This window comes from Trichomycterus rosablanca, chromosome 4 (assembly GCF_030014385.1).
Source record: "Trichomycterus rosablanca isolate fTriRos1 chromosome 4, fTriRos1.hap1, whole genome shotgun sequence".
Lineage (NCBI taxonomy): Eukaryota > Metazoa > Chordata > Actinopteri > Siluriformes > Trichomycteridae > Trichomycterus > Trichomycterus rosablanca.
The window spans coordinates 55,096,976-55,113,369 of NC_085991.1; the positions used below are offsets into that span (position 1 = coordinate 55,096,976).

The following is a 16,394-nucleotide window of genomic DNA, read 5'->3' on the forward strand; positions in this document are numbered from 1 at the left end:
TTTGGTGTAAGTGAGTCTCTGTCCGGGATGAATTCCTGCCCCTGTGCCCAGTGTTTCCAGGTAGGACGGGGTTCCACTGGACCGCGGACCACAAGTATGACCTGAAGTGTCCACTACTGCTCCCTCACAGATCTTCAAGACGTGCAGAAGGTGGATTGGCCGTGCTGCTCCTGGGTGTACATTAAGGAGACCTGAGTGGTCATGTTGGGCAACGTTGACATTCCTTAAAAAGACGTCTAAAAGGAGGGGACGCTGCTCCAGAATGTGTAGGCATCTCGCAGGGTTCGTGGTGCCCTCACAGATGAGCTACAGTTTGTACCCATGAAGCTGGTGCCGTTCCTGGACGTTGTTGACGTGGCTTCTGCTGTATGCCCTGTGCCCAGTGTTTTCTAGGTAGGACAGGGTTCCACTGGACCACGATCTACTAGTAAGACCTGAAGTGTCCACCACTGCTCCCTCACAGACCTCCAAGACGTGCAGAAGGTGGATTGGCCGCTCTTGCTCGACCTTTGGTGTGAGTGTTTCCAGGTAGGACGGGGTTCCACTGGACCGTAGACCACAAGTAAGACCTGAAGTGTCCATCACAGCTCCCTGGTTCCGTGTTCTCCAGACACTCTGGTTCTGTCAGACCTCCAAGACGTGCAGAAGGTGGATTGGCCGTGCTGCTCCTTGGTGTGCGTTAAGGAGACCTGAGTGGAAAGGTTGGGCAACGTTGAGGTCCCTCAAAAAGACGTCTAGAAGGAGGGGGCACTGCTCCAGAAAGCGACTGACAGCACTGTGACAGTCTAAGCAATTGAGGGTTAAGGGCCTTGCTCAAGGGCCCAACAGTGGCAGCCTGGCGGTAATGGGGCTTGAACCAGCAACCTTCTGATTACTAGTCCAGTACCTTAACCACTTGAGACTAGTTCTAGTTTGACCTTGAACAGTGACCAACATCGCCCACTTGACGAGGACGAAGCCGCCTTCGCTTCCACCTGTTCGAACCCATAGGTGCTTCATCGCCCCCTATTGGCTGAACTCCAGTGATGCATGCAGAAAGACTAGATTGATCCTGGTCAGGGTTGCTGTGGGTCCAGTTTCCCCCTGAAATCACCGTTGGCAATGCAGTAACACACCCCAGGCGCTATTCCCAGATCCACCTTGAGTCATGGCTAAAATTTGGACTGTTCATGGTCAGGTGCTGGATTAGTAACCAGAAGGTCGCTGGTTCAAGCCCCACCACTACCAGGTTGCCACTGTTGGGCCCCTAAGCAAGGCCCTCAACTTATACGACTGTATTCAGTCATTATTGTGAGTCACTATGGATAAAAGCGTCTGCTAAATCAGGGTTTATGGAGCCCCCTTGTGGAGGCTTTAGGTTACATCTTGTAAACCACAGTAGGACCAGATTTCCACCAATTAGGGTCATTTAAAAAAAAACCTGGACTATATGCTGCAAACATAAACGTGTCCACATACTTTTGGCCATGGTTCCTAGCTGAGGGCAGTAGTTCGAGGTCTGGTGTAAGGATAACACTGTCCGGTCCTTGACGTCTTCACCCTCAGATGATGGAGTTAATGTAGATGAGATCATCAGGAGCGTTCTCATGACTTCATAGCTGCTTCCCTCCGAGCGGGACGAGGTTTGTTCTTCCTGAACGAGGAGAATCGAGCGGCTGCTTGGTTAATTAAATCAGATCTTTATTAGATCTTTTATAGCCTCATTAAGACGTCGTGACTTCGTCCTGGTGAATCAGTCGTGTGGAGCTACAGTGGAGGACGCAGGAGAGACGTCAAGGTCACAAACCTTTACTTTACTGGTGCTGAACGTTCTCCTCCCGCCGTTTCCCAGATCGTATTTCATCCTGACCCAGGAGGGTCGTGACTGACACCCTCCCCCTCAGACACGTGTGCAGTACTGACCGCTTCTTTTCACCTGCACCAGGGTTCATACGGAGATCTGTATCACCGTATCTGAGTTCTGCACTGATCTCCATTAACCCCCGTCTCTGTGCAGCACCTCAAACAGCCAGCAGAGGGCGTAACTGCAGCACTTATGAGGAAATTAAAAGGTACATGGAACAGTGGTCTTGCCAAGACGCTTTTATCCTGACCTACGATACTGAATGAAGTTCAAGCAATTAAGGGTTAAGAGCCTTGCTCAAAAGCCCAACAGTGGCAACTTGACAGTGGTGGGGCTTGAACCTGCAACCTTCTGATTACTAGTCCAGCATTTTAATTATATATTAATAATAATAATAATAATCTAAATAACAATAATAATAATAATAATAAAAATATAAATAATAATATAAATAATAATAATAATGATAATTTATAATAATAATATAAATAATAATAATAATGATAATAATAATAATAATGATGAAAATAATGATAATAATATAAATAATAATAATAATGATAATAATATAAATAATAATATAAATAATAATAATAATGATAATTTATAATAATAATATAAATAATAATAATAATGATAATAATAATAATAATGATGAAAATAATGATAATAATATAAATAATAATAATAATGATAATAATAATATAAATAATAATGATAATAATAATAATAATAATAAACATAATAATAATAATAATAATAATAATAATAATAGAAATAAAATAATAATTTATTATTATTATTATTAGGAAATTTGTTGTAATAATTTTGTTGTGATCATATTTTGTTTATAATTGGATTGGCGGCCTGTTCCTGCCTTGCACCCAGTGTTCCCAGTCAAACAGGACCCTGCACGACCCTGACCAGGTTAAAGCGGTTGATGGTATAAGGTGTTCCACATTTCCTCTGCTGGTCGTCATGGTGATATTTGTCCATCTACAGAACCGGGTCCTCTGGACTGACCGCTGGAGTTTTGCTGGTTTAGACATGAAAGGACCGTGTGTGGATCTCCAGGGACGTCCTCAGCTCAGCTCCCTCTGAACGTTCTGGGGTCGCGTCCCGCTTCTTCCATGTGCCCCTGCTTGTTTTCTTCACCCGATTCATAATTTCTCCTCTCTGGGACTCCAGGGACGAGGACGCGGGGGGTCGAGGCTCAGCGGATTCGTGAGATAAGGTCTCGGTTACTGGAGCGTAGATTTAAAGTGGCGCCACGTACGGACGTGTTTCTGACGCGTTACATCACTGATTTTAATTATAATATATTAATTATTATTATATTAGCTTAGAATAAAGGGTCACATGACGTGCTAATAGAGTTCTAGTGCTGTGAAAAAGTAATTGCCCCCCAAACCTAAATGTGGGCAATAAATGTTTGTCTGGGTTCTGCTCTGACCTCCTGGATAAGTTGTCGTTGAGTCCCTGGTGGAATTTTGATAGACCAGCCTCGTATCCTCCACTCCTGGTTAGGTTCTCCACTGTTTCAGATGTTCTCCATTTGTGTATAAAGGCTCTCACTGTGGTTCTCTGGAGTCCCAGAGCCTGAGCTATGGCTTTGTAACCCTTTCCAGTAAATCTGTGTACATGTGGCATCCTGAGCCACTTCACATCACCAGGTTCTAGTTAAGTGATGTTTAGGTTCAGCAGGTCTGACAGTGATCATGACCGGGTGTGGCTGGTTAAATTCAACTCAACTGTTCATTAAAATTTGGTTAACTGGTTGATGTAGTAGCTAAGAAGGCAAATACTTTTTCACACAGAATTAGGGAGGGTAAATAATCAATTTTAAAAGCAATTGTAATTGAGTACATAATAATAATAATAATAATAACAATAATAAAAAAAAATTATAATAATAAAATAATATTTATAATAATAATAAAAATCAAATAAACAATAATAACAATAATAAAAACTATAATAATAATAATAATAATAATAATAATAAAAACTATAGTAATAATAACTATAATAATAAAAACTAATATAATAATAATAAAAACTATAATAATAATAATAATAATAAAAACTATAATATAATAATAATACAAACTATAATAATAATAAAAATAATAATAATAATGATAATAAATAATAATTATAAAAGCAATAATAATAATAATATTAATAATAATAACAATAATAATAATAATAACAATAATAATTATTAAACAATAATAATAATAAAAGCAATAATAATAATAATAATAGTAATAATAATAAAATAGATAATAATAATCAAACAAAGAATAATAATAAAAATATTAATATTGATAGTAGTAATAATAACATTAATAATGATAATAATAATTAAACAATAATAATAATAATAATGAATCCATTTTTAAAGCATTTTGTGTTTATTTTGATATTAAAATCCGTTTAATGATCAGAAATTTTTATTTACAATAAAAAAAAAAAACCTTTCTTATAAAATCATCATTAAATTCACTATTTAAACTAAAATAAATGTGAGTTTTAGCAGCGTCACTTCTTGGTGGATTTTTTGGCTGGTTTATCGTCGGGGGTCTCGGAGGGTTTTTTGCTCTTCGTTTCGTCTGTATGATTTTTTTCGGGTTTGTTCTCGTCTGATTTTCCCTCCTTCACTCCTTTCGCTTCTTTCTTTCCTTCTTTCTCTTTCTTTTTGTCTCCGTCCACTTTAGCCGACACCGTGTTCACCTCCTCCTTCTTCTGATCCACTTTCGCTGCTGCGAACATCAAGAGAAAAAACATGAGCAAGATTAGTTAAGGCTTTAGTGTTTTGGATATTTTGGGGTTAGATGTGGATTAAGATTAGTTAAGGGTTTAGTGTTTTGGATATTTTGGGGTTAGATGTGGATTAAGATTAGTTAAGGGTTTACAACCACAGCGAGAGTCATTGTTTACACAGAGTGCAAAAATAGTAGCAGCGATAATAATAGCAGCAATAGTTTGTATATTCTTATAAACAATATATACACACACACATATATATATATAAACATACATGTAGAAATAACATATCAGATACAGGTATTATATATTATATATATAGCCATAACATTAAAACCACCTCCTTGTTTCTACACTCACTGTCTATTTTATCAGCTCCACTTACCATATAGAAGCACTTTGTAGTTCTACAATTACTGACTGTAGTCCATCTGTTTCTCTACATGCTTTGTTACCCCCTTTCACCCTGTTCTTCAATGGTCAGGACCCCCACAGGACCCCACAGGTATTATTTAGGTGGTGGATGATTCTCAGCACTGCAGTGACACTGACATGGTGGTGGTGTGTTAATGTGTGTTGTGCTGGTATGAGTGGATCAGACACAGCAGCGCTGCTGGAGTTTGTAAACACCGTGTCCACGCACTGTCCACTCTATTAGACACTCCTACCTAGTCGGTCCACCTTGTAGATGTAAAGTCAGAGACGATCGCTCATCTATTGCTGCTGTTTGAGTCGGTCATCTTCTAGACCTTCATCAGTGGTCACAGGACGCTGCCCACGGGACGCTGTTGGCTGGATGTTTTTGGTTGGTGGACTATTCTTAGTCCAGCAGTGACAGTGAGGTGTTTTAAAATCCACTTATACCAGCACAACACACACTAACACACCACCACCATGTCAGTGTCACTGCAGTGCTGAGAATCATCCACCACCTAAATAATACCTGCTCTGTGGTGGTCCTGTGGGGGTCCTGACCATTGAAGAACAGCATGAAAGGGGGTAACAAAGCATGTAGAGAAACAGATGGACTACAGTCAGTAATTGTAGAACTACAGAGTGCTTCTATATGGTAAGTGGAGCTGATAAAATGGACAGTGAGTGTAGAAACAAGGAGGTGGTTTTAATGATATGACTGATCCGTGTGTATATATATGATGGTGTAAATGTGTGTTTAAGTCGTATTTAGCGTCCCCATCGTCGTGTGGTGCCTGGGGGACAAAAGGCGTCGGAGGGAGGGCGTGTCAGGAGAATATACCCTCCTCAGTATGCCATCGGGGTCTCCAGCAAAGGAAGAGGAACTGGCTACGACTATATATCTAATAAAATAGTAAAAAAAATAATAATAATAATAATTAAAAAAAAGAAGAACCAGGTGAAACAACAAAGCAGCTCAAGTCCTGCTGAGGAGCTCATACAGGAACTTTTGGAGATCTTCACCTGAACATCATCATCATCATCCTCATCATCCTCATCATCCTCATCATCCTCGTCCTCTGTAGTTCTGTAACCCTGACTAACATCTGCTGCTCCTCACCTGCAGCGTTTCTCCTCCCCTCACTGCAGGAGCCTCAGGAGAAACTTCACTCATTAACATCTGGATCACTGCACACCAGTAAACAACCAAAAGTATCTGGACACCCCTTCTACTTACTAATAGAGAGAACAGTATGTGGAAGGACCTTTGCTGTATTAAATTGAGGTCCATAAGGACATGGCTCAATGTGAAGGAACTCCAGACCTTCTGGTCAAACAGTATTGACCTCAAAAAAGCCATCTGACTGAACAGGCACAAATTCCCACACACTTAAACTTCATGTTGGGCCTGGACCGCTGACATCACACAGGTGTGGAACTACCCTCCCAAGAACCAACGTGGCTACACGTGACCATATCATCCACAGGTTTGGGCTCAGGGGAGTGCTTAGTGCTTCTGAGACAGGCTCCTGGCCCACCACAGCCCTGACCGGGATAAGGCACTTGAGAACAGTTGGTGAATGTATGTGTAGCATCGTGCAGTGTCTAATGTTCTAATGTCCCAACGTTCTCATGTTCTAATGTTCTAATGTTTTATTATTCAATTGTTCTAATGTTCTTAAGTTCTTATGTTCTAACATTCTAATGTTCTAATGGCCCAGCGTTCTCATGTTCCCATGTTCTAATGTTCTCATAATCTAACGTTCTCATGTTCCCATGTTCTAATGTTCCAACGTCTCATGTTCTCGTAATGTTCTTGTGTATTTATGTTCTAACGTTCTCATGTTCTAATGTTCTAATGTCCCAGCGTTCTCATGTTCTTGTAATTTAACATTCTCATGTTTTATTATTTGATTGTTCTGATATTCTTAAGTTCTAATGTTCTAACATTCTAATGTTCTTGTGTATTTATCTTCTAACATTCTCATGTTCTAATGTTTTTATTTTTTTAAGTTCTCATGTTTTTGTGTTCTTATGTCCTCATGTTTTACTGTTCTAAAGTGCTAATGTTCTAATGTTCTAATGTTTTATGTTTTAAAGTTCTAAAGTTTTAATGTTCTAATGTTTTTGTTTATATGTTTTCATGTTTTAAAGTTCATTCTTATTTTCTAACATTCTTATGTTATGTTCTAATGTTTTTATGTTTTTATGTTTTTATGTTTTTATGTTTTTATGTTTTTATGTTTTTATGTTATGTTTTTATGTTTTTATGTTTTTATGTTTTTATGTTTTTATGTTATGTTTTTATGTTTTTATGTTTTTATGTTTTTATGTTTTTATGTTATGTTTTTATGTTTTTATGTTTTTATGTTTTTATGTTTTTATGTTATGTTTTTATGTTTTTATGTTTTTATGTTTTTATGTTTTTATGTTTTATGTTTTATGTTTTAAAGTTTTAAAGTTCTAAATTTCTATATCTCTAATAATCTAATCTTTTCATGTTCTAACGTTCTCATGTTCTAACATTGTAATGTTTTCATGGTTTCATGTTTAAAGTTCTAAAATTCTAATGTTCTTGTGTTCAAAAGAAAATTAAAAACCCACCTTTTTACTAAACACTTGAGCTGAAAACTAACGTACTTAAGCATGCTCTTATTTATTTCTTATTTCCTAAAAAAATGTTCTATCAGAGTTTCAGCTGTTGAACGTAAACTAGAGTAAGGTGATGTTCACTGTGGAATCTTCTGTAAGTCGCTCTGGATAAGAACGTCTGCTAAATGTAGAAAATGTGTTCTAGTGTTCTATTATGAATGTGTCAGTAATGTTATGGACTGTAGATGGTAAAAAACCTTCAGTTCTTACAGTCTCACGTTGAGACGTGTTAAACCTCGACTGAACCTTGTATTTGAATCGTTTCCCAGCTCTCCTGCTCTGAATCTAAACTCCGTCCCAACTTTTTTGGATGATTCTCAGTTACTCCGGCCGAACAGTGAGCGTGTCTCAGTAATAACGGACCCGGATCATTTCCAGCTCTTGTTTTTGGTGGCGCTGTGCTAATCGCTCCCTTTGGAAGGTTTGGGAGCTTAATTAGAGCTCGTTAGGGTGTAATTACACCTGTCATTATGACACGGGTCCCCAGGGGTCGCGGTTTTTTGGACGCCGCTCGTCCTCACACGGCCAGATTGTTTTTTTAATTTTCCTGGGATTTGAACTGTGGCGGAATGCCGGCGGGATTCATCGTGCTAGCGAGAGAGGTGTGAAGTGTTCCGGCTCGGCTCGCTGCCATCTTTATTTTTAGAGTTGAGTCATTACCGCTTCCCACTAGCGTAGTCTCTTCCAGCACACAACAGCTACCAGTCTGGCAGTAATTAAGAGGTGGTACACTGGGCATCGGCTACAACACCAATTACACTTATGACATCAGCAGGTGAGTCTCGGTTCTGTCTTGTTCTAGACTATCAAAAAAATTTTCCTGGTCGTGGTTGATGTGAGTCTTTGTCCTGGTTGGTGTAAGTCCTGATCATGTCTTAGTCGTAACCATTAAGAGTCTGGTTTCCTCCTGATATTGCTGGTGTGATTCTTTGTCCTGGTGGTATGTGTCTTTGTCCTGGTTGGTGTGAGTCTTGGTCATAGTTGGTGTGAGTCTTTGTCCTGGTCTTGGTTGGTGTAGGCCTTGGTCATTTCTTCGTCTTAACCATTAAGAGTTTGGTTTCCTCCGGATATTATTGGCGTGAGTCTTTGTCCTGGTCTTGGTCCTGGTTGGCGTGGGTCTTTGTCCTGGTTGGTGTGGGTCTTTGTCCTGGTTGGCGTGAGTCTTTGTCGTGGTTGGCGTGAGTCTTTGTCGTGGTTGGTGTGGGTCTTTGTCCTGGTTGGTGTGGGTCTTTGTCGTGGTTGGTGTGGGTCTTGGTCATGTCTTAGTCTTAACCATTAAGAGTTTTTCCTCCTGATGTTGTTGGAGTGATTCTTGGTCCTGATTGGTGTGAGTCTTGCTCTTAAATTGGTGTAGGTCTTGGCCATGTCTTAGTCTTGGGTTTTGGTTGGTGTAGGTTATGGACCACCAATCAGAAGGTTGCATTTCGAATTCCGTACAGTACCTGCTAATGTCCAGAGGTTCTTACACTCTCAGAAAGAAGAAAAGAGCAGTGAGGGATGAAGAGATTTTATTGAAGATGAAGAAAAGAGATCAGGGAGAAAAATAATAGAGCGTACAGAGAGTAAAGAGAGGAAGCACGTGTTCACCCTCCTGACCAAGCACCAGGGGAACACAGGAACAGTGCTAATGTTTGGCTAGTGTACATTTATGCTGATTTAAGTACAAGATTTGTTGTGTTTTGAACATTTATGCTGATTAAAGTCCAGGATTTTGTTGTGTTTTGAACGTTTATGCTGATTTAAGTCCAGGATTTGTTGTGTTTTGAACATTTATGCTGGTTTAAGTCCAGGATTTGTTGTGTTTTGAACATTTATGCTGATTAAAGTCCAGGATTTGTTGTGTTTTGAACATTTATGCTGATTAAAGTCCAGGATTTTGTTGTGTTTTGAACGTTTATGCTGATTTAAGTCCAGGATTTGTTGTGTTTTGAACATTTATGCTGGTTTAAGTCCAGGATTTGTTGTGTTTTGAACATTTATGCTGATTAAAGTCCAGGATTTGTTGTGTTTTGAACATTTATGCTGATTAAAGTCCAGGATTTTGTTGTGTTTTGAACATTTATGCTGGTTTAAGTCCAGGATTTTGTTGTGTTTTGAACATTTATGCTGATTAAAGTCCAGGATTTGTTGTGTTTTGAACGTTTATGCTGATTAAAGTCCAGGATTTGTTATGTTTTGAACATTTATGCTGGTTTAAGTCCAGGATTTTGTTGTGTTTTGAACATTTATGCTGATTAAAGTCCAGGATTTGTTGTGTTTTGAACATTTATGCTGATTAAAGTCCAGGATTTGTTGTGTTTTGAACATTTATGCTGATTTAAGTCCAGGATTTTGTTGTGTTTTGAACATTTATGCTGGTTTAAGTCCAGGATTTTGTTGTGTTTTGAACATTTATGCTGATTAAAGTCCAGGATTTGTTGTGTTTTGAACATTTATGCTGATTAAAGTCCAGGATTTGTTGTGTTTTGAACGTTTATGATGTATTTTGCTGGTTTAAGTCCAGGATTTTGTTGTGTTTTGAACATTTATGCCGACTAAAGTCCAGGATTTATTGTGTTTTGAACATTTATGCTGATTTAAATCCAGGATTTGTTGTGTTTTGAACATTTATGCTGATTTAAGTCCAGGATTTGTTGTGTTTTGAACATTTATGCTGATTTAAGTCCAGGATTTGTTGTGTTTTGAACATTTATGCTGGCTTAAGTCCAGGATTTGTTGTGTTTTGAACATTTATGCTGATTTAAGTCCAGGATTTGTTGTGTTTTGAACATTTATGCTGGCTTAAGTCCAGGATTTATTGTGTTTTGAACATTTATGCTGATTTAAATCCAGGATTTGTTGTGTTTTGAACATTTATGCTGATTTAAATCCAGGATTTGTTGTGTTTTGAACGTTTATGTGGATTTAAGTCCAGGATTTGTTGTGTTTTGAACGTTTATGATGTATTTTGCTGGTTTAAGTCCAGGATTTGTTGTGTTTTGAACGTTTATGCTGGTTTAAGTCCAGGATTTGTTGTGTTTTGAACATTTATTCTGATTTAAGTCCAGGATTTGTTGTGTTTTGAACATTTATTCTGATTTAAGTCCAGGATTTGTTGTGTTTTGAACGTTTTTGCTGGTTTAAGTCCAGGATTTGTTGTGTTTTGAACGTTTTTGCTGGTTTAAGTCCAGGATTTGTTGTGTTTTGAACATTTATTCTGATTTAAGTCCAGGATTTGTTGTGTTTTGAACGTTTTTGCTGGTTTAAGTCCAGGATTTGTTGTGTTTTGAACATTTATTCTGATTTAAGTCCAGGATTTGTTGTGTTTTGAACGTTTTTGCTGGTTTAAGTCCAGGATTTGTTGTGTTTTGAACGTTTATGCTGGTTTAAGTCCAGGATTTGTTGTGTTTTGAACATTTATTCTGATTTAAGTCCAGGATTTGTTGTGTTTTGAACGTTTTTGCTGGCTTAAGTCCAGGATTTGTTGTGTTTTGAACGTTTTTGCTGATTTAAGTCCAGGATTTATTGTGTTTTGAACGTTTATGCTGATTTAAGTCCAGGATTTGTTGTGTTTTGAACGTTTTTGCTGGTTTAAGTCCAGGATTTGTTGTGTTTTGAACATTTATTCTGATTTAAGTCCAGGATTTGTTGTGTTTTGAACATTTATTCTGATTTAAGTCCAGGATTTGTTGTGTTTTGAACATTTATTCTGATTTAAGTCCAGGATTTGTTGTGTTTTGAACGTTTTTGCTGGTTTAAGTCCAGGATTTGTTGTGTTTTGAACATTTATTCTGATTTAAGTCCAGGATTTGTTGTGTTTTGAACGTTTTTGCTGGTTTAAGTCCAGGATTTGTTGTGTTTTGAACGTTTTTGCTGATTTAAGTCCAGGATTTGTTGTGTTTTGAACATTTATGCTGATTAAAGTCCAGGATTTGTTGTGTTTTGAACATTTATGCTGATTTAAGTCCAGGATTTTGTTGTGTTTTGAACATTTATGCTGGTTTAAGTCCAGGATTTTGTTGTGTTTTGAACATTTATGCTGATTAAAGTCCAGGATTTGTTGTGTTTTGAACATTTATGCTGATTAAAGTCCAGGATTTGTTGTGTTTTGAACGTTTATGATGTATTTTGCTGGTTTAAGTCCAGGATTTTGTTGTGTTTTGAACATTTATGCCGACTAAAGTCCAGGATTTATTGTGTTTTGAACATTTATGCTGATTTAAATCCAGGATTTGTTGTGTTTTGAACATTTATGCTGATTTAAATCCAGGATTTGTTGTGTTTTGAACATTTATGCTGATTTAAGTCCAGGATTTGTTGTGTTTTGAACATTTATGCTGATTTAAGTCCAGGATTTGTTGTGTTTTGAACATTTATGCTGATTTAAGTCCAGGATTTGTTGTGTTTTGAACATTTATGCTGATTTAAATCCAGGATTTGTTGTGTTTTGAACATTTATGCTGATTTAAGTCCAGGATTTGTTGTGTTTTGAACATTTATGCTGATTTAAATCCAGGATTTGTTGTGTTTTGAACATTTATGCTGATTTAAGTCCAGGATTTGTTGTGTTTTGAACATTTATGCTGATTTAAATCCAGGATTTGTTGTGTTTTGAACATTTATGCTGATTTAAATCCAGGATTTGTTGTGTTTTGAACATTTATGCTGATTTAAATCCAGGATTTGTTGTGTTTTGAACATTTATGCTGATTTAAGTCCAGGATTTGTTGTGTTTTGAACATTTATGCTGATTTAAATCCAGGATTTGTTGTGTTTTGAACATTTATGCTGATTTAAGTCCAGGATTTGTTGTGTTTTGAACATTTATGCTGGCTTAAGTCCAGGATTTGTTGTGTTTTGAACATTTATTCTGATTTAAGTCCAGGATTTGTTGTGTTTTGAACGTTTTTGCTGGTTTAAGTCCAGGATTTGTTGTGTTTTGAACATTTATTCTGATTTAAGTCCAGGATTTGTTGTGTTTTGAACGTTTTTGCTGATTTAAGTCCAGGATTTGTTGTGTTTTGAACGTTTTTGCTGGCTTAAGTCCAGGATTTGTTGTGTTTTGAACGTTTTTGCTGATTTAAGTCCAGGATTTATTGTGTTTTGAACATTCTATATCTTAGCTAAGTGCTACAACATGTGCTCATTGTGTTTTAATATGCTGGAGCAGCTTGTTTGTTTATAGACCAGGATTGTTCTCTGCGTGTGATTGGTGTAGATTTGATTTATATGTTGATGGAAACATGAAGTTCAACAGTTTCAAACCCAGATAGCCAAAAGTATGTGGACACCTCATCATTGAGGTGAGGAGTGGCTCCCAGAGTGCTGACCTCAACCCCACTGAACACCTCACTCCTGTACACAAATTCCAACAGTCACAGTCCAATCATGTGGAAAGCCTGCCTATAGGAGTAGAGGCTGTTATAGCCACGGTTTTGGCACAGTATGTCTAACACGTTGATGATCAGGTGTCTATATAATTTTGGCTTTACGCTGTAAATTCAGTGAACAGGAGGAAGATCAAACATTCCACAGAACATCAGGTGAGAGTCTCAGAAACAGGAAGAGGAAGTGATACAGAGATTTTAGCCGGTCTCGCTCGGAGCCGAGTGATTGGTCGGTTCGTCCTCCTCGCTGAGAGCAGGAAGCTGATTGGTGTCACATGACTGCACGTGCTCAGAGACGGTACGAACCACTGAGGGGTCGCCGACAAACAGGAAGAGGAAAAAATACAGAGAGTTCAGAACAGGAAGAGGAAAGAGAAAAAACAGGAAGTAACATCAAACAGTTTAAATTCAGAAATACATATAATAATAAATAAATAAAACGTTAATGTAAAAATAATAAATACATATAAAATTTTTTTATAATAAATAAATACAATAATAAATAACAAAATACAAATAAATGAATAAATATTAATACATAAATAATATAATAAATAAATAAAAATAAATAAATAAATATAAACAAATAAATACATATAATAATACATAAAAAATACAAATAAATAAATAAATATGAATAAATATATAAATATAAATAAATATAATAAAAATAAATAAATAAAAAGTTAATGTAAAAATAATAATAAATAAATATAAATGCATAAATATAAATACATAAATAAATAAAAAGTTAATGTTAAAATAATAAATAAATACATTTTAAAAAAGAATAAACATATTACTAATAAATAATTATAAGTAAATAAATAATATAAAAAATAAATATAAACAAATAACGAATACAAAATAAATAAATGAATAAATAATAAATACATAATAAATAAATATTAATAGAATAAATAAAAATATACAGAAATTATTTTTTAAAAGAAAGAAATAAAAAATAAATAAATATTTAAAATGTTATAATTTTTATTAGTTTTATTAAAATAATTAATTTTATATATTATTTAAAAAATCTAAAACTGTAACAAGTATAAAGAAATAATAAATAAATAAATAAGTATAAAGAAATAATAAATAAATAAATAAATAAATAAATATAAAGAAATATTTAATAAATTAAAAATAGAATGGCCAAATTGTGATTTATTATCTTGCTGCTGCAGCAGTGTGTGTAATATATACATGTAATATATGTATAAGAGATAAACCGGCTGGAGCGACAGGCCACAGGGGAATGTGATACGTCTAAATGTGAAGGATGTATAAGAGGTGTGTGTGTGTGTGTGTGTGTGTGTGTGTGTGTGTGTGTGTGTGTGTGTGTGTGTGTGTGTGCGTATTCTTACCCCCGGGGATCTCGGTGAGCTCGTTGAGCGGAGGAACCGTCTCCAGCGTGTTAGCGTAGCTCTTAGCCGCCTGTCTCTGAGCGTGCCGCGCCTCGATCTCCTTCTTCGTCCGAGGGACTCGACATTTAAAAATACAGCACAGCGTGATGACTGAAAAACACACAACCAGAAGTATGTGGACACCTGACCATGAGATCACTGGACAGAACTTCTTTTTGGACTTTGGAGTGACTGTGGGAATTTGTGCCTAATCAGTCAAAATAACAGTGAGGTCAGGCACTTGTGTCGGACGAAAAGACCTGACTCACAATCGATGTTCCAATTCATCTTAAAGGTGTTCAGTGGATTCCCTCCACAACAAAATAAATATAGATGATAAATAAATGCATAAAATATAAAAAATAAACATTGTATAAATAAAAAAATTTATAAATAATAAATAACAAGACCTGTTTAAATGATTCATAAAAATACATGTATAAATAATAAATAATGTACAAATAATAAATAAAAAATGTAAATAATAAATATAATTAAATGTATTAAATGACAAATAAAAAATAAACATTGCATAAATAAAAATAAATGTATAAATAAAAATATGAATAAAAATACATGTATAAATACTAAATAAATAAATGTATAAATGATAAATAAAAAATAAATGTATAAATAACAAATAAATGTATAAATGATAAATAAATGAAATGTATAAATAATTAATAAATATTAATGGATAAATAAATGATAAAAGTAAATGTATACATGAAAAATACAAATAACTTTATAAATAAATAAATTAATATAGAAATAATTTAAAAAATTGTATAAATACTCAAATAAAATAATAACAAAATGTATAAATAATAAATAAAAACAAATTCAGAAATGATAAAGAATGCATGAATATAAAAAAATAATAAATGTAAAAATTATAAGTAAAAAATGTATGAATATTACAAAATAATTAATGTAAAAATGATAAATACAAATAAATGTGTAAATAATAAATGAATAAATGATTAAAATAAATGTATAAATAAAAAATTAAGATAAATATATAAATAATAAATAAATGATAAATGTATAAATACTACATACAAATAAATGCATAAATATTAAATAAAAATAAATGTAAAAATAATGAATAAAATAAATTTACAAATGATAAATAATATAAATGTATAAATGATGAAAAGAAATAAACAAATTAATAATAATAATTGTATACATAATAAATAAAAAAGAAAGTAAAAATAATAAATACAATTAATGTATAAACGAAAAATTAAAATAAATATATCAATGATAAGTAAAAATAAATGTATAAACAATAGAAAATGATTGTATAAAATAATAATAAAAATAAATGTATAAATGATAAATAAAAATACATTTATAAATAAAAAAAAGGGGGAAATGTTCAAAAGTATGTGGACACCTGACCGAAAGCTCTCTGGAAATACTCTTTCATATTCATGGATACAGAAACGAAGATGTTCGTCAGCGCTTTTTAGGATTTTTGAGTGACTGAAGGAATTTGTGCCTAATCAGGCAAAACAGCATTTGTGAGGTCAGCTCACAGTCAGGCGTCCGAATACTTTTGGCCACTGGTTGTTGGTGTCTGTTTTTATTAAATCTCTCTACTGGTCCCAGATGTTTTGGAGGTATGTCTTTACGACTCAGGTCTGGTTATATTAGAGCTGATGGAGCTTCTGTTTTTCTCTAGACGGTGGAGGACGTGATGAAGATGAAGATGATGAAGATCCTGACTAGTGGAATCAATCACCAGAGATAAACCAAGACGACTCCAGACTACAGGGATCGATAAGGAAGCGGCCCTGTGGTCACATGACGGACGGCTCCCGTCACGGAGCAGAACGGCCACGAGCCATTCCTCGATCTTCAGCTGAAGATGGATGTGTGTTTACCAAGATCTGGACATCCAGAGAAGATCAGAAGCTCTGATCGGTCATGGTG

The 16,394-nt window shown here is 35.3% G+C and overlaps 1 protein-coding gene across 3 annotated transcripts in view; it reads right to left on the reverse strand.

Moving 5' to 3' along the window:
• Positions 1 to 4,255: 4,255 nt before the first annotated feature.
• Positions 4,256 to 16,394, reverse strand: part of tmie (transmembrane inner ear) — a 37,464-nt gene continuing 25,325 nt past the window's right edge. For 2 of the 3 annotated variants that reach the window (XM_062993471.1, XM_062993470.1), the window contains exons 3-4: positions 14,415 to 14,564; positions 4,256 to 4,608 (exon numbers count right to left, since the gene is read on the reverse strand). In XM_062993471.1, coding sequence (XP_062849541.1) covers positions 4,388 to 4,608; positions 14,415 to 14,564 — 371 coding nt within the window. In that variant the 3' untranslated portion in view covers positions 4,256 to 4,387. Of the gene's footprint in view, positions 4,609 to 13,242; positions 13,353 to 14,414; positions 14,565 to 16,394 lie in introns of those variants that run through there. The other variant, XM_062993472.1, reaches the window with a different exon arrangement.